Source organism: Nycticebus coucang, chromosome 16 (assembly GCF_027406575.1).
Source record: "Nycticebus coucang isolate mNycCou1 chromosome 16, mNycCou1.pri, whole genome shotgun sequence".
Taxonomy (NCBI): Eukaryota; Metazoa; Chordata; class Mammalia; order Primates; family Lorisidae; genus Nycticebus; species Nycticebus coucang.
In genome coordinates this window covers 13053671-13076175 of record NC_069795.1, presented here as the reverse complement: position 1 = coordinate 13076175, position 22505 = coordinate 13053671, and the positions used below count along the sequence as shown (strand labels likewise).

General features: G+C 46.8%; 2 protein-coding genes across 3 annotated transcripts in view; one reads left to right on the top strand and one right to left on the bottom strand.

Moving 5' to 3' along the window:
- Window positions 1-420: 420 nt before the first annotated feature.
- MRAP (melanocortin 2 receptor accessory protein) lies at window positions 421-19296 on the top strand. Of its 2 annotated transcripts, XM_053564759.1 has the most exons (4): window positions 421-705; window positions 793-962; window positions 15944-16043; window positions 18692-19296. In XM_053564759.1, the coding sequence occupies exons 2-4, from the start codon at window positions 857-859 to the stop codon at window positions 19038-19040; spliced, it is 555 nt and encodes a 184-aa protein (XP_053420734.1). In that variant the 5' UTR covers window positions 421-705; window positions 793-856; the 3' UTR covers window positions 19041-19296. The 2 variants fall into 2 exon arrangements, with proteins under 2 accessions (XP_053420734.1, XP_053420736.1); XM_053564761.1 differs by having other exon boundaries at window positions 421-962.
- Window positions 19297-21339: 2043 nt separating this feature from the next.
- URB1 (URB1 ribosome biogenesis homolog) overlaps window positions 21340-22505 on the bottom strand; it is a 94593-nt gene continuing 93427 nt past the window's right edge. The window contains exon 40 of the mRNA XM_053564749.1: window positions 21340-22114. Within this exon, the coding sequence (XP_053420724.1) occupies window positions 21933-22114 (182 nt within the window). The 3' untranslated portion in view covers window positions 21340-21932. The remainder of the gene's footprint in view (window positions 22115-22505) is intronic.

Below are 22505 nucleotides of genomic sequence, written 5' to 3'. Positions count from 1 at the left end.
ATAAAGTGAGACTCTGTCTCTACAAAAAAAAAAAAGATCTTAAAAGAGCAAGAGTCAGCCCAACAGAAACCCAAAAGAATCCTCAGCACATGTGTCAGCCAAGTGCTGGGTGGACTTTGTCTCCCATGAGCTCAAGCCATGTGGGCTCCTGGCTAGATAAACAGTCTCTTCAGTCTGAACAAATGCAGCCAACTATCAGGTTCTTTGGAGCTTAAATAAAAGGAAGAGGTGAACACAATTGGGGTGGGGGGCTCTCTTGATTTTAATTAATTGTCCCTGAGAACATGAGTGAGGTTACAAGTTCAGGGCTGATAAAACTCAATTTCTACCCTGAGATATTGAATCTAAGCCAGTAAGTGGTTTGCTGGTTGCTTAATAGTACCAAGAATTGCCCAAATCAAAGTCAAGGACATTGTCATGCTTTCATTTTGATTTTATTAACTTTTCAAGTATTTAAGGCAAACAAAGATTGTCCTTTGTAGCCCCAGTGGGCATCTTCTGAGAGGCCCCAGGTGTCCGTGTTCTGCCCATCTCTCTATCCTTATGCAAAGGGCATTCAAGATCTGTCCTGGAAACCCGTTCTCCTGCCTCTCAGCTCTGTTTGCTTTGGAGTTTTATCAGGAAAGGGCAGAATGGGAGGCCCTGCTTGTAAGCTGAAGATGTCAGGCACACCACCCTGACCTTTTTCCCAGCAAAACAGCTCTGGTAAGTGGGCAAGCCTTGAGCCTGGGGACCCACAGACACATTGGATGACTCATTTGTGCAGAAATCAGTTGAGCAATCTCCTCCTAGGGCGCAGCACCCGGCCTGGGAGCAGAGCCTGCTGCTCCACTGCCCTCTTCCCGGTGCTGCAGACATGGCCAATGGGACCAACATCTCTGCCCCATACGACAGCTACGAATACTACATGGACTACCTGGACCTCATTCCTGTGGACGAGAAGAAGCTCAAAGCCCACAAACGTAAGTCTGAACTGGGAAGCCAGTCCGGGAGGGGGGTGGCCCGCATGACAGGGCAGTCCTGGATTTTTCTGCCTCACATAACTCCAGTAGATGCCACATTCCGGACAGTACGGCCAGTCCACACACAGACATAAATGAAGAAAGCTTGGGGCAAAACTGTATGTTATCTGCCACACTGACTTGGGAATTACACTGCTAAGAAACTAGGATTCTTTGGAAGCAGAGTATTTCTTTTAAGGTAGATTTCTTGATAAAGTTAAATCTCTTTGGGGCTCCAATTAACTGAGCGAGATTGGTAGATTTTACCTTTTCCATTGCTGTGTTTAGATTTGAGAGTTATTCCCTTCACCCCTAAGATGCAGGACTTGAGAATTTCTATTAAAATGCCATCAAATTCACGATTTCTGGAAGGATAAACCAGCACCAGTGACTCCGCATCCTTCTTTCACTCAGCTACCCTCTCATTCCTTATCTCTGGGGTAACGTGGCACTTTGTGGACGATCTTCTCTGATTAGTCCAGATACTAGATCAAAATAACAAGTTAGCTAAAGAAATGAGCAAGAAAAACAAAGGAAAACCAAAAACCTAGAATACTGGATCTCAGCACTAGAAACCTGTCTGCCACGTATCACATGAGAAATCTTGGGTTCCTTGGGCATTTCACCGCCTGTGTCTGCAAAGGAATGAGATGCTTTTTCTATGGAAGAAAGATAAATGAATAACAGATCTGCTCAAAACTGGATGCGATTATTTAATAAAGTGAGAGAAAGACCAGGTAGAACCCTTGGGAACAAACACTTAGAAGATCTAGTTAGGCAGACTTCCTGTTTCCACTTTGATTTACAATTTCCAGAAGGCCAGTGCAGCTCCCCCCCGACATTGCTGAGGACTTACTATGTCCCCAGCTCTGGGTTAAAGCTTTTTTTTTTTGATGGAAGTAGGGTGGGGTGATAGGTTTGGTGTGTGTTTTCTGATGTGAGGCAGCTAGTCTTGGAATGCAGATTTTTGCACACACCGTACAACTCACAGTAAGGAAGACCCATAGAGGAAAAAATGGCAAGATTGAAATAAAAGCCCATTCACAAATACTGCCCCAAGTTTAGAACTTCAGGATACAAATTGATCTGGACGAAATGTAGGCTTGTGTTCAGAAAATATTTTTTAATTACCACAAATTAGATAAAATTATGGATGAGATCCAGCTCCTCCTATCTTTTTGTGAGCCAGACATCCCACTAAGTCCCCACCTGGATTCCAAAGCTTCTCCCTGAGGATTTGGGGGTGGGAGGAGGTCTGTTTACCATCTTAGAACCCAGACTCAGCATTCTCCCTCTTACCCATAAACAACTTCTATTTCTGGGAAGAGTGTTGATGTTCTCTAAGTTGAGAATGAGGTTTAAAAGATGTTCTGTCTTGCACACACAAACTAGAGTTGGAAGTTTACAGCCCACTGAGCATAGAAATGCAACAAAATAAGAATGTCCTGGGGCGGCGTCTGTGGCTCAGCGGGTAGGGCGCAGGCCCCATATGCCAAGGGTGGCGGGTTCAAACCCAGCCCCGGCCAAACTGCAACAGAAAAATAGCCGGGCGTTGTGGTGGGCGCCTGTAGTCCCAGCTATTTGGGAGGCTGAGTCAAGAGAATCGCCCTAAGCCCAAGGATTTGGAGGTTGCTGTGAGCTGTGATGCCATAGCACTCTACCGAGGGCGATAAGGTAAGACTCTGTCTCTACAAAAAAAAAAAAGAATGTCCTACCCAAGCTCCCAAACCCAATGACGACTGCCTGACTGAGGACAATGTTGCCAGGGAAGGGCCAGTCGCTGGGTCCGACACCCTCCATGTTAGGGGCTTCAGACCTAACCTATAGAAAGAGACCAGTTGCTCGGTCCCCCCTACAAAGATTAAACGGCTATTGGTATTTTTATAGGAGTTATTCAGGTTACACCTCCTAGGAGGCAGACAATAACTCTCCTCCAAATCTGCATGCAGACAATGGAAAATGTGAAATCTATAATTTGAAGAAAGTCACCCAGTTTCTTGGAGACCCAACAAACTAAACCGTATCAGGAAATTGATCATAAAAAATATTTTGTTTCAAAAGTGTCTTAGTTTCTTAGGAGGTGAATCACACATTTACTACAGAGGATAACTGATACTATTTTACCCCCAAGTCCCTGGATGTAGGAGTCTTGACACCCATAGAAAGAGATGCTCCCTCAGGCCTCTTTTATTCCTGTTTGTATCCTAGGAATTCCAGTTTTATGTCTTATCTGAATTTAATTTCTATTTTCTTTAGAGGACAAGTTTGGGCCTAGACAAAAATTCCCTCCTCCCCCACTACACAAGAATGTTTAACCCCCAAATAGGTAGTTGCTGAGTTTTTTTCTGGGGGATAGGCCAGCAGGCAGGAGCTGTGAGAGGCTGAGCACATGGGCTTCTGAGCCGGCTGGATTCCTATCTCAGCTCTGCCACATATAGGCTCTGCGACCTTGGTCAGATCAGTTACTAAGACAAATCCATAAGAGGAGAGAGTTAGAACCCACTTCTCCATGGAAGAAGTGCTAAAAATGGGAACCAGTTTTTAAGGCACAATAAAGAAGAAACTAAGGCAGATGATAATATTAGTATGTGCATTGCCACAGAGTAAAACCAGAGGGGTGGCCAGGAGAGCTGGGGTAACCTTGAGCAGGGTGGCAGGTGAGGGCCCACCCAAGGTGATGTGAGCCATGGAGTCTGGAGTCTTCCAGGCAGCAGAACAGCTGAGCAGGCGTTCTGAGACAGGCAAGTACTTGGCAGTTTTCGAGGAATAACAAAGTAACTATTTTCTCATATTTTTGGAAACTCTTTTGGAAATATATTTTTTTCTCTTAAAATGAAACCCACTTTATCCATCTGTTTACTTATTGATAGAGTCTCACTCCGTTACCTAGGCTAGGGTGACATGGCATCAGCCTAGCTCACAGCAACCTCAAACTCCTAGGCTCAGGCCATCCTCCTGCCTCAGCCTCCTGAATAGCTGGGACTACAGCCACAGCTGCCTGCCACACACCTGGCTTTTTTTTTTTTTTTTTTTCTATTTTTAGTAGAGATGGGATCTTGCTCTTGCTTGGCTGGTCTTCAACTCCTAAGCTCAAGCAATCTTCCCACTTCGGCCTCCCCCAGTGAGCTACTGTGCCTGCGCTATATCCCATTATGCATGTATGTATGTATGTATGTATGTATTTATTTAGAGACAGATTCTTATCATGTCACCCTCGGTAGAGTGCTGTGGCATCACAGCTAACAGCAACCTCTAACTCTTGGGCTTAAGAGATTCTCTTGCTTCAGCCTCCCAAGTAGCTGGGACTACAGGCACCCGCCACAATGCCCTGCTGTTTTTGTTTTTTGTAGTTGTCATTGTTGTTTTAGCAGGCCTGGGCCGGGTTCAAAGCCGCCTGGCTCAGTGTACGTGGCTGGTGCCCTAACCACTGAGCTATGGGTGCTGAGCCTCCCATCATTTAATATAACCTATCAATCAACAAGCAGAAGAACAATAGATGTGTGGGCAAAGGACATACAAAGAAAGTAATGGAAGAGGACCTTCAAATGACCCATGAATCTTTGAAATTATGGAGAAAATGCATTGGGAAGGCACAATGCAGTGCCACTGTCACAACCACTGGATGAGCAAGAATTAAAAGATCGATATCAAAGTGTTGGGATAGGAAGTAGAGAAATTAGAACTGTCACATGCTGCCGATGGGATGAAAATTGAGTCCAATATTTCAGAGAGCAACTTGGCAAGGACTAGAAAAGTTGAAGGTCCCCATGGGACACACAATTCCACATTCCCCCCATAGCCATGCTATGAACCTGTGGTTGTCCACTGTTTGTGGAGTCAGAAGCTGGAAATGAGCTCTTCACCAATAGGAGATGGGATAACACGTTGTAATTGTGCCAGTATACTCAACAACACACAGTAGTTACAGTGCAGGAGCTGGATCCACGTGTGTCAGTAAGAATAAGTCACTAAAATGTAATGAAGGAAAAAGCAAGAGGCAAAATGATACATCCAATAGAATTAAATGGCATTAATTATTCATAATCATATCATCTTAAATCATAAATTAACTTACTATAATTAATTGTATACTTAGCTTATATAATTTTTAAACATAAAATCCCATGTGTTACATTGCTTGTGGGGAAGCAAGAGCAAAGCCCAACCGCGCGTATCAATTCTGAGTTCTGATTTCCCCTGCAGGGGGGCACAGGGTTTCCCCTGCCATGAGGAAACCCAACCGGGAAGCAAGCCCTTACCAGATCTGCTGACACCTTGATCTTGGACTTCTACCTTTGAGAAATGTGAGACATGAATGTCTGTTATTTAAGCGGCCATCCATGGTTATTTTTGTTACAGCAGCACGAACTAAGATAATACCTCATATAAGGGGAACCATACAGTATTCGTTTTTCACAGCTGCCTTCTTTCATTTGGCATAATGTCTTCAAGATAATAAGGACCCTCTTCAGGCAGGCAATTTTGCCAATTTATAGAGCTAAGTGTCAAAACGAATATTCTTATCCTTTTTAAAATCAACTCCCCAACTCTGTGAAGAAAAAAAAACATATTTTAAAAAGTAAACCTTTTACAGGCAGCCAGTCCTGAGAATGTCACCTTTGAAAACAAACACACGGGTGGCGCCTGTGGCTCAGTGGGTAGGGCACCGGCCCCATATGCCAAGGGTGGCGGGTTCAAACCCGGCCCCGGCCAAACTGCAACAAAAAAAAAATAGCTGGGCGTTGTGGCGGGCGCCTGTAATCCCAGCTGCTCGGGAGGCTGAGGCAAGAGAATTGCGTAAGCCCAAGAGTTAGAGGTTGCTGTGAGCCGTGTGACGCCACGGCACTCTACCGGAGGGCGGTACAGTGAGACTCTGTCTCTACAAAAAGAAAAAAAAAAAAGAAAACAAACACACGGTGTGGTGATGAGACCCAAACAAGCTGATCACCAGCTGAAGATTATTTGGAGTGGCAGAGGGGACATGGAAGCCCCTTGAATCACAGAAACTGTAGCGGAGCATCCACAGACCTGGTCCCAAGAAGGCTGAGTGTGGGCACAGCTGACCTGGTACAGGAAATAGTGTGGGGTGTCCATGCCATTGTCCTATCAGAACGCTGTCTGTTGGTGTGAATGCCAATGCTGCAGAGAGACAGCCTTGCAGTTTTCAGGGATAAGCTCACTCCTATAATGTTAAGAAATGAGGGCAAGAAACGGACTACACAGCATGGGATGGCGTGTAGCAAAGTTCTTTATTCGGGGCTCTGATTTTATACACTTCTAGTCACGTACACACTTAATCTATCATCTGCTAGTTTCACCATTACCTCATTTTACCTATCTGAAATTAACTTGTAAGGAAATATCTTGTTGTCACATCAACACAATCACTTCTGCAGTAAACATTCTTTTCTAGACACTGACTAATCTTTTGGACAGGTATCTAAATAAAGATCACAAAGAAGAAAGCAGCCATAGGGGAACAGAGTTAATGGAAGAGTACCTTCAAGCGTTCACTCAGTTTACCCAGCATGAAGTAACGACTGTGTTTCTCCACAGGGCAGAACACCTATAGACCTCTGACAATATGTTTTTAACATACGTCAAACCTCTGGCCCGTATCTCTGAGGAGGGGCGGCATGCCCTTTGGCCTCAGGCTTAACGGGGTGCACAACTTCAGAGAATTGGCTTGTGGAATTTTGACTCCAGACAAGTCAGCTCTGTGCATGCCTCGGGGGGGCCCAGGTCCCTTAAGCCTCTGTAAGAATAGCAAGCCGTTTTAAACTCACACTGAGTTCACTTTGTGTGCTTGATGTAGGATATGTTTATTTCTAAATATTATCCTACACTGTCCTGCCCCCATATCTCACATGCTCAGTCTGAGGGTGGCACTGGCTTCCTCACCCAGGTCTCAAACATGCACGGCACATGTCCTTGCTGCCTGTTGGCCCATCAGCTAGTGTCTCTTCTATCTCTGGGAGCCACATTTCTCAAACAAGTGGATATTGCCCCCCTCTGGATCCCTACAATTAGGCTTCTGTACCCACCACCCTTCAGAAAACTTCACCCTGCCTCCCTCCTGTCCTACCTCCCCTGTCCTCTGTGACTCTCCCTCTTCATTTCCATCCCTTTCAATTTCTTTGTTTTTGAGATAGAGTTGTATTATGTCACCCTCAGTAGAGTGCTGTGGCATCACAGCTCACAACAACCCAATCTCTTGAGCTTAAATGATTCTCTTGCATCAGCCTCCCAAGTACCTGGAACTACAGGTGCCCATCACAATGCCCGGCTATTTTTTTGTTGCAGTTGTCATGTTTAGCAGGCCTGGGCTGGGTCTGAACCCTCCTGCCTTGTTGTATGTGGCTAGAGCCCTAACACTGAGCTATGGGCATCGAGCCTCAATCTCTTTCTTCTTTCCCTCATTTCATTCTCCTTAGGATGACTTTATCTTCCGATGTCTGTGCCCCTCCCCAAAATTCATGTGTTGAAACTTAAAACTCCCAGTATGACAGGACCAGGAGATGGGATGAGGACTCTCTCCTTGTGAATGGGGTTAGTGCCCCCTTATAAGGGAGTGAGAAGACCAGAGCTCTCCTCTCTGTACTCAGCAAAAAGGTACCTTTATGAAAGCAGCCCCTTACAGACACGGAGTCTGCTCTCCCTAAACTCAGACTTCCCAGTCTCCAGAACTGTGAGAAGAAAATCTCTGCTATGTGTAAGCCACCCAGTTTATGTAACTCCATCACAACAACCCAAATGGACCACGACAATAGACCCACCTTCTAAGTTTTCCCAGGACAGTCCCCGTTCTAGCATGGAAAGTTCTACGTTTTGGGAAACACAGATACCTCAGGATGGTCACCTTAATTCTCCTTTCCCTCAAGTCCCACAAACATAAGAACACAACTACCACTAACTCATACCTTACAGAAAATTACAAAAAAAGTCTTTTCCTCTGGGCACACGGCTAATCTCAGTCCATTCTGCCTGGGTCTCTTGAGCAGTGCACGACCTGTGGAACTCTTCACAGTCACTGTGTAGGAAGGACCCCAGGCTTCCACCTCATGCCCTCTACTCACTCTCCGTCCCTGCCCTACCCAGTGCCTAAGCCCCTGTCTTCCTTTCAGTGACCATCTCAAATTTGATTCTGCGAACTTAGTTTTTCATCCTTCCTCACCTTACCATCTTGCCTTTGCTTGTGTTTAACCCAACAATCGAAATTCCGTACCTGTACTTGAGGGGCTAGGCATTGCACTGGGAGCTCGAGGCACAAAAGCAAAAGGACTACAGCCGTGCCCTGGACTTTTCCCCCAAGAACTATTTTATTCCTGTTATTATCCATTTTATGATGATGCATTGCCAAGTAGATTACAGACATCATGACACTCCTTCAACAAATGCTCCACTAGGAAACTATTAACAAAGAACATTAACACTGTTACACCCCAAACATTAGGATGATTATTCCTCAGCAGCATTTAATCCTCAGTCTATGTTCAGCTTTCCCCGGTCTGTGCCCATGAACTGCTCTGTGTCATCTATGTTAATGTGCTGTGTCTGGTTGCCATGTCCCAAAGCTTCTTTTACTCTAGAACAGGGGTCCTCAAACTGCGGCCCGCGGGCCACATGAGGCAGTGTGATTGTATTTGTTCCCGTTTTTTTTTTTTTTTTACTTCAAATAAGATAGGTGCAGTGTGCATAGGAATTTGTTCATAGTTTCTTTTTTTCTTAAACTATAGCCCGGCCCTCCAACAGTCTGAGGGGCAGTGAATTGGCCCCCTGTTTAAAAAGTTTGAGGATGCCTGCTAGAGAAAGCCCTCTTTGTAGAGATCCAACAGGCTACTCAATATTTATCCTCCTCTGGCCAGTCAGGTGGGAGGGAGTGGTCAGTACTAAGCTATTATTCCATTAATGGTGTCATGTTGGGTGTTTACAAATGCTGCTAGCCCAGCGCAGAGCAGGATAGCTTTAGGGAGAAGTTAAAAGGTTCAGGGGGTAAAGGGTGGCTTCCCAGGTTAGAAACAGTGAAGCAGAAGGGTCAAAAGGAATTTGCCAGACAAAGGGCTTGCCTAGGCAGAGAACAGTTCTACTCTCTTGTATAAAGGAGGCACCTCTGGGAGGATGCTGTGGAAGGTGCTTCCAGCAAGAGGGACAGAGTTAAGAGCTACAGACCACTTGGGGGGTGGATACTTGCAGGCCAGCCTCAGAGGACTCTCTGCAAGATGCAGGAGTCAGCCAACACTGTGAACAGAAAAGACACAAGAACCTATTTGCTTGCTAAAACTGTCCCTCTAGTTGAAACAGAATTTTGAGGGTGGTGACACCTGAGGAGAGGGAGGTGTGATGTATGTGATGTACTAAGGCTGGAAATATAAAGCTGAGAAAATTCTTGCCCTTAGGAGTTGACAGTCTGGGAAACAGAGGCCAATGAAGCAAGCAAACTATGGTGAGATGTAGAAACAGAAGGATGTGGGGGCACTGGGCCCAGAGAAGTCAAGTGACCTCCTCAAGGGTGTCTAGCTAGACAGTCACAGAATCGGAGCATAAGTCCAGGTTCTGATGCCTCCAGGTCTCTTCCTGAGACATTTGTAGAGATCAGTGGGCAGATTCTTACTAGAACATAGGATCCAGGGGACAGGAGCCTGCACCCAACCACTGAATCAGGCCTGACAAATAATAAATCTTTGTTGAGTGAATGAGTAGATAAACCAATGTGAAATAGACAGCTCTTGCACACATTAACTTTCATGATGAATGTCTGTGTCAGTTATTAATTTATTGCTTCTCAGCTCTGAATGCACCTTTCAAAATATGCTCTGAGATGAACAATGGGCTTCCTTTCAGCACTTCTCCTTTAAAGTGAGCAGTGCTGAGCTTTTATTTTGAGACAGAATGTCACCCTATCATCCTGAGTAGAGTGCATGGCATCATCATAGCTCACAGCAACCCCAGTCTCTTGGGGTCAGGTGATCCTCCTGCCTCAGCCTCCCCAAGTAGCTGGGACTATAGGCACCTGCCACCACAATCGGCTATTCTATTTTTAGTAGAGATGAGGTCTGGTCTTGCTCTTACTCTTGTTCAGATCTTGAACTCCTGAGCTTGAGAGATCCTCCTGCCTCAGCCTCCCAGAGTGCTGGGATTACAGGTGTGAGCCACTACGAGGGTATTGAGCTTTTACAGGCATGGGCTCTGAAGAGGGATCAGAAGATGCCAAGGTTGGGTGTGAGGATATCTGATAGAACCAGCCCCAGTCACTGATGGGAGAGTGGCCCCACTGCCATCTTGCAGCCTCAGCGGGTCAATAACCTCCACAGCCATCTCAACACGATGCATCACACATCACCTGTGGCTGGGGACACGCTCTGCCTCCCAACTGGACCCCACACCTGCTCCCCACTGGCACTCTGGAAAGTGGTGTATTTTTTCTTTAAGGCTAGTCAATGGAAGGTTGTTTATTGTTGATACATCAGCTCTAGATCATCCCAGGTCTGGCTAACCCAGCCACTACTTCTGCTATTTGGTGGCCAAATGACACCTTCTCCAAAGGTCTAAATGAACCCTGTCCAAGACCATCTTTCCTCAGTGTTAGGGGCAAAATCCATGTTGAAGCCCTTACTTCCAACCCCTCAGAATGTAACTGTATTTGAAAATAGGGCCTTTAAATAGGTGATGGGTGGCTAGACACAGTGGCTCACATCTATAATCCTAGCACTCTGGGAAGCCAAGGCGGGAGTTATCACTTGATCTCAGGAGTTCAAGACCAGTCTGAGCAAGAGCAATATCCCCTCCAGTGATTCTGCATCTAGCCATAACCTATTTAAAAGCCATACCTTCAAATACAGTCTCTACTAGACACTGCGTCTAGCCATTACCTATTTAAAGGCCCTACCTTCAAATATAGTCTCTACTAAAAGTAGAAAAATTAGCCAGACACTGTGGCAGGTGCCTGTAGTCCTAGCTACTTGGTAGGCCTAACGCCAGAGGATCACAATCATCTTTGCCAAGGAGAGAAGCCTCAGAGGAAACCAAATCTGCTGACACCTGATCTCTGACTGACCGCCTTCAAGACCATATGATGAATTTCTGAAGTGTAAGCCCTGGGTTTGTGGTGCTTTGTTATAGCAGTCCTGGCAGACTAATGCACTCGGGCGCTCCTCCCTCAGCCCTGGGGTCTCACAGAGTTTCCTTATTCTTTTTTTTTTTTTGGCCGGGGCTGGGTTTGAACCCACCACCTCCGGCATATGGGACCGGCGCCCTACTCCTTGAGCCACAGGCACCGCCCTCCTTATTCTTTATATTAATAGTTACTCTTGTTCTTAGTAAACTTCCCTATTTAACCTGCTGTGTGGTTTCTATCTCCTGATTAAGTCCAGACAGCTACAATGTTCTTCCATGCCTTTCTTCTTACTCCTCTGTATAAACACACAGAACCAGCAGCACCCAGAAAGAGCAGGACTCATGCAGTGTACTCGGAGAGCCGTTCTGATTTCTCTCCTAACAGCCCCGCAAACCTACTTCGTCGGGCCAGTTTGTTCCCTACCTCTCACTGAAATTTGAGCAGGCCTCACAGTGTCACACTCACTCTTAACTTTTGGAAAATGTATGCCACCATAGTTAGCAAAGCAAATGCCCAGGCCTGTGAAATAAATGCCACTACACTCTATCCTGGGAAACAGAGTGAGATCCTGTCTCTCAATTTTTTTTTTTTTTAAAGAAAAAACAGAAACCATCATCCACACGGACATCATTATCATTGTGTCACTTTTGTTTTCCGTAATAATCAACAAAAGGCAGGGCCAAGCAGCCTCAGGGATGCTCTGTTCCATGGCCTTAGAGGCACGGTCAGGCAAGCATGCATTTAGGCAAGGGCGGACAGCCATCGCATGAGAGAGCAGGTCACCCTTGCTGGCTTCCTTGCTGTTGAATTCGACTTTCTTGGGCTTGGCCAGTTCCTTGGAGTTGGGTCCCCTCCTCAGTCAAATAAATTGGAAAACATCATAGCCCAGTTCTGCAAACCTTCTCTGCAGCAGGGCGTGTCAAAGACAGAAGAATGGCTCTGAGAGTCCAGGGGCGCATCAAGATGGGAATCAAGAGGTAAAGCTCTGACTCAGATGTTCTCACTAGAAGGTCACCTGGGGCAGCTGGTTGAGATGCGGCAGGCCAGGCTGGGTTTGAACCTTGTGCTGCACAAAGAAGTCAAAATAGAAAGAAAATACCCAGGACTCCCATGTTAACAAGCAGGAAGGGTTTAAGATTTCTGTGTTCCTGTCCATATGCTGGAATATATTCCATCATGCCTGGACAAATATTGTATGTGTGTGTGTATTTTATATATAAAGCATAAAAAGTGCCGAGTTGAAGGCTGTGGGCTGCTCTTTCCCAGGGACAGCTCAAAATCTGGTGAAATTTTGTTACAGGCACTTCACAAGAAAGTAAAAATCACTTCACCCTTGTGATTTTTGGAGTTGACTTCTGACCGTTTCAAGGAGAGGTTAAAAATTCTCCAACACTGTTAACAAAGTAGTAGAAAATTGCAAATCTGTTTCTGAGGCACTGCCTGAATTGACCAATGATATGTCTTCATCCTTCTATCCGTGCCCCCTTCAGAGGCTAAGCTTAGAAGAAAACCAATCCCACATTCCAGTCTTCCAGTGGTGACACAGGTTACTCTAACAGGATGACTCTCCAGGCACTGGTCTAATGTTTCCTCTCAGAGAAGCAGCAGGATGCACTGATTTCCCCTGAGAAATGTCTGGCTTTAGTGCTCTATTATTTACCTTTTAGGTCAACATATCTCCTTCCCTTGAATTATGAGTTAGGAAGGATTTGTCAGAGTCCATATTGACTTCCGTGGATGCGCTGCCTCTGGCAGCTTCAGTAAGACGGTCTGTTCATCTGCTTCTCCGAGGGCTACAAGCAGGAGAACAAAAACACCACTAGCCAATCTCTTCTCAACGCTATTACAGAGAATTCAAGGTACAGGTTGAACCTCCATATGACCCTTTTTCTCAGTCAGAGCAGTCAATTTCAGGCCACAACCTTAACCAAGACTTCAAATTCTTTAGGAAATGGTTGCTCCCGTGGCTGTGACATAAGTAGTAAAAGCAATTTTTAAACAACTGTACCAGAATGTTTACCTCCAAATACATTTCCATCAAGGTGGCCCCAGGGAGGTGCTATGCTTGAAGGATTGATGGATTCCGTTATCACTTAAGAACTTTTTGAAACTTTTGGTGGCCATAGCTTATTCTATGGAACACACGTGGTGATACACTCTTTGTGTGTATACACACACACACACATATATATATATGTAGTATGTATGTATTTTCCATCCCTCCCTCTCTTTCTTCTTTCCTTTTTGTTTGGAGACAAGGCAGCATGTGCCTAGCTAATTTTTCTATTTTTTGTCTATGTTGCTCAGGCTGGTCTTGAACTCCTGACCCCAAGCAATCCTCCTACCTTGCTTCCCAAAGTGTTAGGATTATAGGCATGAGCCACCATGCCTGTCCCCTAGAATCATTTCTTGCCACCTCATTAATGATGCCTAATTCCCCTCATTCTGCCAGCGTGGACTGGAAAGGAAAGCGTGAGAGAGGGAGGAGGGGAGCAAAGGAAGAAGGGAAGGGAAGAAACGGAGGAAAGATGGGAGGGGAAGGAAGTTTCTAGGGCTGAACCAGTTTCATTGTCAACCCAGCCTGGGGCTCCCTGTTGCAAAAACAAGCTCAGGATGTTTAGACATTTCCATCACTGGGAACAACAGTTCTTGCCCTTGGAATAAAATGTTCTCTCCAAGCAGTTGGGTGAACCTTTAGTAGTAGGAGGAAAAATAACTGTATTTTTTCTTGGCTACCTTTTTCAACAGAATGTGATGAATGGGATTTTAGTACCGAAAATGGCTAGTAGCTGCCAACTGCCCTTTCTGGTCTATGAGAATTTAAATTCTACTTACCCGATGACACTGTGTTCCATGAAAGGTGCTGTCTCATTTCTTGCTCAGTACCTGGGGGCATTCACAAGGGCTAAAACAGATGAGTATGAACCTGGGAGAGGGTAAATTTTTGAAGCTGTTTTCTTAAGAGTCCCTGGCAGAACTTACCTACGTGCTAAAGACCTCAACTCTTGCATTATTTTTGAAAAAGAAAGAGAGCATTAGAGTCTGCAGAAATCTAAAGTATCCTTCCAGAATAAAATCCCAAACCAAATTTTCAGCAGGGACATGTACTATCACGCCCTTCAGAGTTGTAAAATAAACTGTGGCTCTTGGCAAGTTAGAATAGTGTCCAGTGAGCAGGTCGAAGCCACGGGAAGTTAGTGGCTCCTTTAAAAGTTCTTAAGCTTAGAGCAGATGGTCCAACCTCATTTCCCATTCCCCAGAAGCCCAGAAGTCCCCCTAATTGGTTTCCCGTTCCAGGGAGCCACCATCAGTTTCTCAGCTCGGGGACAGAAAAAAGCCTGGAGAGCTAGCTGGCGGGTATTTACTGACTTTGCCTCTCTGGAGCATTAACACCCAGGGGCTGATGCCTTTACTAAGTAATGGTCACTCATAATTCTTTTTTTGCAAGTTATGTACCTTTTTATCATACCCTGTTTTAAAATTAGCTGTTAACATTGAACAGTCCAAGATCTATTCACACAGGGCCTCAGTTTCTCCTTCTACCTGTGGGGTTGTCCTGGAAATGCTATACTGAAGTCCCATCGCTCACCCTGAACTTCCCCCTCCACCTCTGCACAGGCAATTCACATCTCCAGCACCCCGTTCATCCCTCCCGTGGCTTGTGCACTCCCTCATTCATTTATTCACTCCTTCATGATCACTCTTCTGTTTGAACACAACACAAGGCTGAGCGGGCCTGGTGCCGGGCATCCTGCTGTTCAGAAGAGGCTGGGGTGACAGGCGTCTGTAGCCATTTCTTTGAGAGTCTCGCTTTGTCATAATTGGTAAAGTGCTGTGGTGTCATAGATGTACAGCAACCTCAAACTCTTGGGCTCAAGAGATCCTCTTGCCTTAACAAGAGGCTGGGACTACAGGCATAGGCCACTGAGCCAGCCCGTCAGCAATTTCTGATGTGCAGGTTTGGCCCCTCTGAGTCCTTACCTGCCCCTTGCGGAGCCTGGCTCACAGCAAACACTTGTTGGATTACAGTGCCTCTTCTAGTCACGCACGTAGGTGTCCAGAATGTCCCACTATCTTGTTCTGGGGTCATGCAGCCTGCAGGCACTAACTACTGCTGGCCTGTGCCCGTAGCCACAGAAACCACAAGAAAAACTACTGCAGCGGAGCTGTTCTCTGGCAACTTGCCAAATGTTCCCAACTGGAGCCCTGAGAAAGGTCCCTGCTGACCTGCTGGGTTCTACCCAGGGCCCCAAAGAGGCTAAGTATGTTTCCTGACTTTTCTTTGCTCCTTTAGCCTTGGGCCACAATACCCCGTAATGGTGGCTGCAAAAGCGCTTTTTCTTTGCTGACACTGTCCCTGAGATGAGGAAACAACCCGCTCTTTCCATCTCACTGACCCCAGCCTCGCCTAACCCCCCTGGAGTCCTCCTTCATGTCTTGAACTCTGGTGGTCTCTGAAGCTGCTCCACCAAAGGCCCCTGGTAGGTGCTGCACCCTCCCTATGAGCAGGAGTCCATCCTGGCACAGGGAGCTGCCCACAGCCCTTTCTTCACCCTCCCAGGAGTAGCAGGGCCACCCCATCCTCCAGGACTGAGCAGCACTAGAGCCAAGAAAGCCAATCCATGTGGTGTCACAGTCTTCTTCACTGTCTTCCCTGAGAAAAAGCCACCTCCTGGCTTCCCTCTTTTTATGGTTAGTGGAGTCTTCCTAGGTCAAAGCTAAGAGGCTGGATGAAGAGCTGACACCTGCCCTCGGGCCCTAATTCCCCAGCAGCTGGGGCTTCCTGTTTGTCCTCCCTGACATTAAGACCCATCTCTTCCTCCTGCAGATTCCATTGTCATTGTCTTCTGGGTTAGCGTGGCTGCCTTCGTGGTGCTCCTCTTCCTCATCTTGCTCTACATGTCCTGGTCCGGCTCCCCACAGATGAGGTAAGAAAGGGTGCAGGTACGTGGGGACTCAGATGTTAACCAGTGAGTATTAGCACAAGCTGGGAATCCCTTACTCAAGTTTCAGATTTCAGAATACTGGCATTATCCTTTATGGGCATCCCCAATCCTAAATCTGAAATGCTCTAATGAGCATTTCCCTTGAGCATCGTGTCAGTGCTCAGGAAGTTTCAGATTTTGGAGCCTTTCAGATTTTGGGATTTGGTATGCTTGACCTGGACATCCCTGCAATGGAATAGTACTCAGCAGTCAAACAGAATGAAGAGGATTCATACTTTAACACGGACGAACCTCCAACACATCGTACTAAGGAGCCAGACACAACAGGCCACATATCACATAATTCCATTTACACGAAACTTCCAGAATAGGCCGATCCATGCAGACAGAAAGTAGATGAGTAGGCTGGGGGGAGGACAGGGGAAGGGGAAGTGACTGCTAGGGATTTCTTTTGGGATGACAAATATGTTCTAAAATTAGATTTACAGTGATGGTCACACAACTCTGTGAATGTGCTAAAGATCACGGAATTGTATCCTTTAAATGAGTGAAATTTGTGGTATGTAAATCTCAATAAAGGTGTTAAAGAAAATAAAGCCAATGGCCCTCCCTTGGTTCAGCTAAGTCTTGCCAGCTAGTTCGCCAGGGAAATAGAGCCACCATCTGTTGCTGAGCACCTGCTGCGCACCTTAGCAGTTAAGTTGGTTAAATTGCAGGTGGAATCCAGGGGCTCCAAATAGTAGTTAGAACCCAGCTAGTTATACGTTAATTCCCCCATGCTGGACAGTTAGCTGTCACATCTCTATAGCGCCTGCTGTCCTAATGACTGTTCTTACAAGGGACCCTACATCCTGCTATCACTGGTCAGAACAATGGTGGGCAAATGACTCAAAGAGGGCCCACCCAGAGACTAGCCAATGCCATGTGTCCTGGCAGAAGAGCTGGGGCCGGTCAGATTCCTGTCTTTGGGATTTGGAATTAGGAACCTGACAGATGGACCAGGTAGCGACAGGGCTGTGCTGAGAGGCCCAGGAGGAGCCACTGCTCCTGTTCAGGTAGTACTATGGACATTGGACAGAAGTCTTGGGGCGTAGAAACCATGAGTAACACAGGAATCTAGTCAGAGAAGTGAGCAGAGCTTTCCTAAGAGGAAGAGGTGAAGGGCTTTGGAGCCCCAGAGAGAACCAGAAGGCAGGCTCTATACCTGCTGGGTCTCACTCCAGCTCCCATGAGAAATATGGGCAATTTCAGGATGCCTCAGCCCATTTCGTGTTGCTGTAACAGAATACCCAAGGCTGTGTAATTTATAAAGAAAAGAGGTTTATTTGGGTCATGGTCCTGGAGACTGAGAAGTGCAAAAAGCATGGTGCTAGGTGACTACGGGAAGAATTTATTTAATCCCCTCCAAGGCCCCACCACCTAATACCACTACACTGGGAACCAAGCTTGCATATGAGTTTTGGTGGAGACAAACCCATTCAAACCAGCACAGAGCTAACCCGGAGGGGTCTCCGGCTCTTCCCTTCCCTCAACCCACCCCAGCCTGGGAGTCTCACCTGGAGGGTTTGTACTCACCAAGCTCACTTCTTACCTTTGGCCACACACAGGAGGCAGCTTTGGAGTAATTAACCAATCTGTTCTGTTCTTTCAGTTTTTAGAACTCACATTGAATTTAAGCAGGTTTTTCACCCCCTTCCCCTCAGAGATACCTGAGGGATAAATGAAGTCACCTTTTTCCCTCTACTTTTCTGAGGTGACTTGTGGCAAGTCATTTGTCCAGAACAGTTTGCAAGGATCATTAGTCATTCTCCCGGCAGAAACTTCCCTGTCTGCCAAGCCCAGCTGCGGTGCATAGCACAGGCCTCCAGGGCTGTCACTGTACAATCCTGACTGTCCACAGGGTTCACTAAAGAAAATACTCTCAAGTATTTTCTCTGTAACAGATGAGGAATGCTTTGGGCAGCAAAACAGAACCTTAGCAAGATTTAGGAAAGAGAGTGCCTCCCTGAAGAGTCCATTTTCTTCAGAGGAGGCTGCCAGGGAGAGATGGAAGGCGGGCAGGGAAGGAGGGCGTCTGCCCCACAGGGCCCCTCCTGGGGCTTGTCATTCACATAAGCATCATAATCATGTGCAAGTTTTTTTCTAGCTTGGACAGCCATCAATACATCACCTTGTTTCATCCTGATGACACCTATAAGGCAATTATTGTCCCATTTTATGGATGAAACTAAAAGTAGGTGGGAAATGGTGGCTGGGGCTCGAGCCAGGAACCTCTGTCCACTGCCCCAGCCCTCCCAGTGGGGAGAATCCATCCAGGGAAGACACATTTCTAGACGATACCCAAGTTGGTTTGGGGGCCAGATATGAAATGAGCTATATTCAAATACAGGACTACCTAAATATAGGAAGTGACCTTGAAAAGACGCTAGGCCTTGTTCCAGACAAAGTACTTCCTCTTTTCTGAGATCTCTCTACAACAGCCACCTCTGGAGGGCCTCTCTGAAGGGTGCCTCCCATGGCCTTCCCTGTGGGCTTCAGGCAGGTCGGAGGGAGTAGCAAGAAACTGCCCCAGGAAGGACCCTTTCCCGCCAGCTCCTCTGACGCCTGCCTCCATTCTGGTCTGTCCACAGGAGCGGCCCTCAGCACCACCGAGCATGCTCCTGGAGTCGAAGCCTCAGCCTTCCCCTCTGCCTCCGGAGGCACCTGCCATGCCATAAGCTCCCCCAGGGGACCTCACAGACCCCACCAAGCTCAGTGAAGGACCCAGAAAGTGGAGCTGGCTCTGACCAGTGGCTATGGCAGGACAGTCCCTCAGCCTCCCTCCCAGGCCCTCTCAGGCCAAATCCACTTTCCTGTGGGAGCTGGCACTCAAAAGGGGTCTCTAAGGCATCAGCTGATGTCAGGAACAAGCCCAGTGAGCCTTCCCCAGAGACAAAAACTCTCAATTACAGAACAGACACCAGTAAACCACAGCCATAGCTGAGTGAAATCCAAGTAACCAGGACACATGCTATCTTTCTAGAAGCTGTCTGCACATGGCAGAAAGTGCAGCTACAGGAGTTGCATCACATGCCTTTGACAAAGGCTTACGATGGCCCTTCTGGCACAGAAAAGTCATCCCAGGGACTTTAGTACACTTGAGCTGCTTCCTTGCGGCTTACGTTTGCGTGGGGAAGATGGGAAAATAAATATAAATGAAATTAAGAGAGAAAAACACTTGCTTACTACTCTTTACTATGCTACTTTCTATTCCTTCTGTAATGTTTTCTCAGCCCCAAGTTCACCTGGCCCATCTGTAGCTTTGTTGGGGGTGTGGGGAAGCCTGCAGGGTTCCACTGACATTCTTCCTGCTCATCCAGATGTGGTGGTGCCTGCCCTCCCAGCTTAGGGGCCCCAGGTGACACCCCTAACCTCCCTGTAGCCTTTCAAAGATAGAGCCCAGGGAAGCATCTCCCCTGGAGGAAGGGCAGCCAGGACTTGTACCCAGATGCTGTTCCAGAACATGAGGAGCTTTTGAGGCCAGCAGGAAGTGTCCCATTCTGGATGTGACTTTATGTGACTGTAGATGTGAGATACTCCAAGGATCTAGTCCACTAGTACCTGGCAGCCCTGTCCCCGGGGAGGGAGACAGCATCACACTACATGCCCCAGAAAACCCATATGCACCACCCACAGCTTTCAGACAGGGAAGGGGCTGGTAGATTTTTTAAATAACTGTGCCTCGGCCACAGGCACGGTGGCTCACACCTGTAATCCTAACACTCTGGGAGGCTGAGAGGGGGTGGATCCCTTGAGCTCAGAAGTTTAAGACCAACCTGAGCAAGAGAAAAGAATTAGCTAAAAAGAGAAAAAGGAATTAGCCAGGCGTTATGGCAGGCACCTATAGACCCTTGCCACATCACTCTAGCCTGGGTGGCAGAGGGAGACTCTGTCCCAAAACAACAACAAAACCTGTGCTTCCCTCTTTTTTTACCACAGTACTTAAAATATTTGTAATTTAGTGTTTTGGATTTGAAGTCTGAGTGAAGACCATGTACAAACCATTGTGCATAGGGTGAAATTCTTCCCCTACCCTGGAAAACAATTCTACAAGGTGAGGGCAGGCCTGGGCTTCCCAGCCTCCAGGTCAGTGGATTCAGAAGCCAGGAGGGAAGGTAGGACCAGCAAGCCCCAGAGATGCTGAAAACGTGTCCTCACTTTACTAGCTGAAACCCAGCTCTGGAGCACCTGCCTCCCTTACCAGAGCACATCTCTGACTTTTTTTTTTTTTTGTCTGATTTAACCGCTAGAATATGCACGTTCCAGGTGGGGGCTCACCACAGAAAGAGAAAGGAGGGAACAGAGTTGCTCCACTGTTGGTACCTGGGCACCCAGGGAAGGCAGGCAGGAGCAGGGTGTGCCAGGGGCTACTCCCTCTGCCCCAGGGCTCATGACAGGGGAGGGAAAGTCACCAGGTCAGCTGGCATGAGCCTGCCTCAGCCATGCAGGGGAATCAAATCCTGACTAGTCGTTGGGACCTAGGAGGCAGCTGAGGCCTGGCGTCTGGGAACCTGCTCCACTCACCAACCAACCCTCCCTGCGAGCCCAAAGGCCTGGAGTGGGTGTTCCCCAGACCAGCCCCCTTCCAGCCAATGCCCCTCCCCATGAGGGAGCAGAGCTGCCTGCAGCCAGAGGACTGCATACGTGTGCCACAGAAAGGAAGATAATGTAATCAGTTAGAGAAGAGAAAGAGAAAGGCAGCCTTTACAGGAACAGTGCTTGTGCGAGTCCACCTGAAACCTAAATGCAGGATCCCAACTTCAGAATATTCTCAAGGAATATCGTGGGGTTTCTGGGAGGACAGGCAAGGGGACAGAGAAAGTAAGTAATCCTTGCTTTTCAGACAATGAGCTCTACTTGTGCTGAAGGGATTGCATGCAAACAAGCATTACTCTTGCCTTGATTTAAACCGTAAGTCACCTAAAGCAAACAGAAGAGATTCCAAAGAACACTGGTGGTATATAAAAGGGTAACGGTTTAAGGTGAAACACACAATTCCCAGCACCACGTATATCAAATGGCAACGAAACAGCCACCTCGTAGCTGACAGAGCAGACCCCAGTGTATGCAGGAGGGTTTCAAATGAACAGAATTTTATCTGTGAAAACTGTGAAATTTCATATTGACTTTTCATATTGATACTAATATATGAAACTGAAAAGTCAAACTCTGACTGTAAAATGTAGGCCTCCGTGGAATAAAAATAGCCTGTTAATCTCAACTAGACCAAAACACAAAAACCTTACAGAAATAAACATTTATTAATAATTTATAAAATTCAAAATCCCTTCCTAGAAACATAACTTTAAAAAAATACAAGTTGTCTTTGCAAAGCAGAGGTCTAATCATTTTTCTACTTTAAGGATTTAGTGTAAAATCCTTTTATTTAATAAAATAAACACTAGCAGGAACTAATTTATTCAAAAAGTCACACTAAACTTTGTTATGACTTCTTGTAGGAAAAAAATTTTATATTTCTCTATGCTCACCAAAAACATATCAGACAATTGTTAGACACCTTAGCTCTAATAGTCATGGACACCTTCAGTACTCAGAAGAGCTACCTCAACTTGAGGGGCTTCTCTGAAGGCAGGAGGACAGGACTTGCCTAAGGCGCCTGAAGCACCCCACACTTGGGACAGAGCCCCTTGAGCTTATTATTTACTGGTTGGTTAAATAAAGTCCTCTCAACTCTTCTAGTCAGAAACCTGAGTCAGAGTGCTGCACCTGCCATTTCACACACCTTCCCTGGAAGCCCTTGATTGAGTAAGACCTCCAAAAGTCAGTGCCGTGGACACCAGTCACCGGACCGAGTCTGCAGCCAGTGGGGAGTCACACATCTGAGGCCGCGGCAGCCAGGTCCTTGCAGAACACTACGATGGCCTCCTCCCCGCCTCCGGGCACGTCCTCTGCAGCATCACAGACCAGTTGGATGTGGGCTAGGAGAGTGTCTGGCCGCTGGGCCCCCAGCCAGATGTCCTTGATATACAGAGATACCAGGAAGGCTGCAGAGGCTGAAAGAGAGGCGAAAACGGGCCGTTAGAATGCACTCCTGCGCAGAGGGAAAACAAGCCATCCCACCCACAACCCGCAGCTTAGCTGCACACCCGGGTGAGCTGTGCCACACGCCTGTGTGACCTGAGGTGCGCAGATGGGTACAAATAATTTTGCCCTTGCTTAGCTTTTGCATTAATTTTTTTTGTTCACTTTATAATTTATCTTTCTTCTCATGAATATGTGTGGATCCCCTAAAAAAAGTTATAAAACAAGTCTCTTCTTGGTTCTCACCACGTAGGCCAAGAACCAGAACTGAACTTTGAGAAGAATTTCCTGGAATCATTTCCTCAGTGGTATGGGTGAGGAGGGGAAGAAGAGAAAGTTTCACAGGCAAAAACTCCCAGACTT

Bases quoted from the DNA above. Each gene is read 5' to 3' on its own strand.
- MRAP (XM_053564759.1), top strand. From the start codon at position 857: ATGGCCAATGGGACCAACATCTCTGCCCCATACGACAGCTACGAATAC. The intron at 963-15,943 runs GTAAGTCTGAAC...TTCCTCCTGCAG, and splicing joins GAAGCTCAAAGCCCACAAAC to ATTCCATTGTCATTGTCTTC. The intron at 16,044-18,691 runs GTAAGAAAGGGT...GTCTGTCCACAG, and splicing joins TCCGGCTCCCCACAGATGAG to GAGCGGCCCTCAGCACCACC.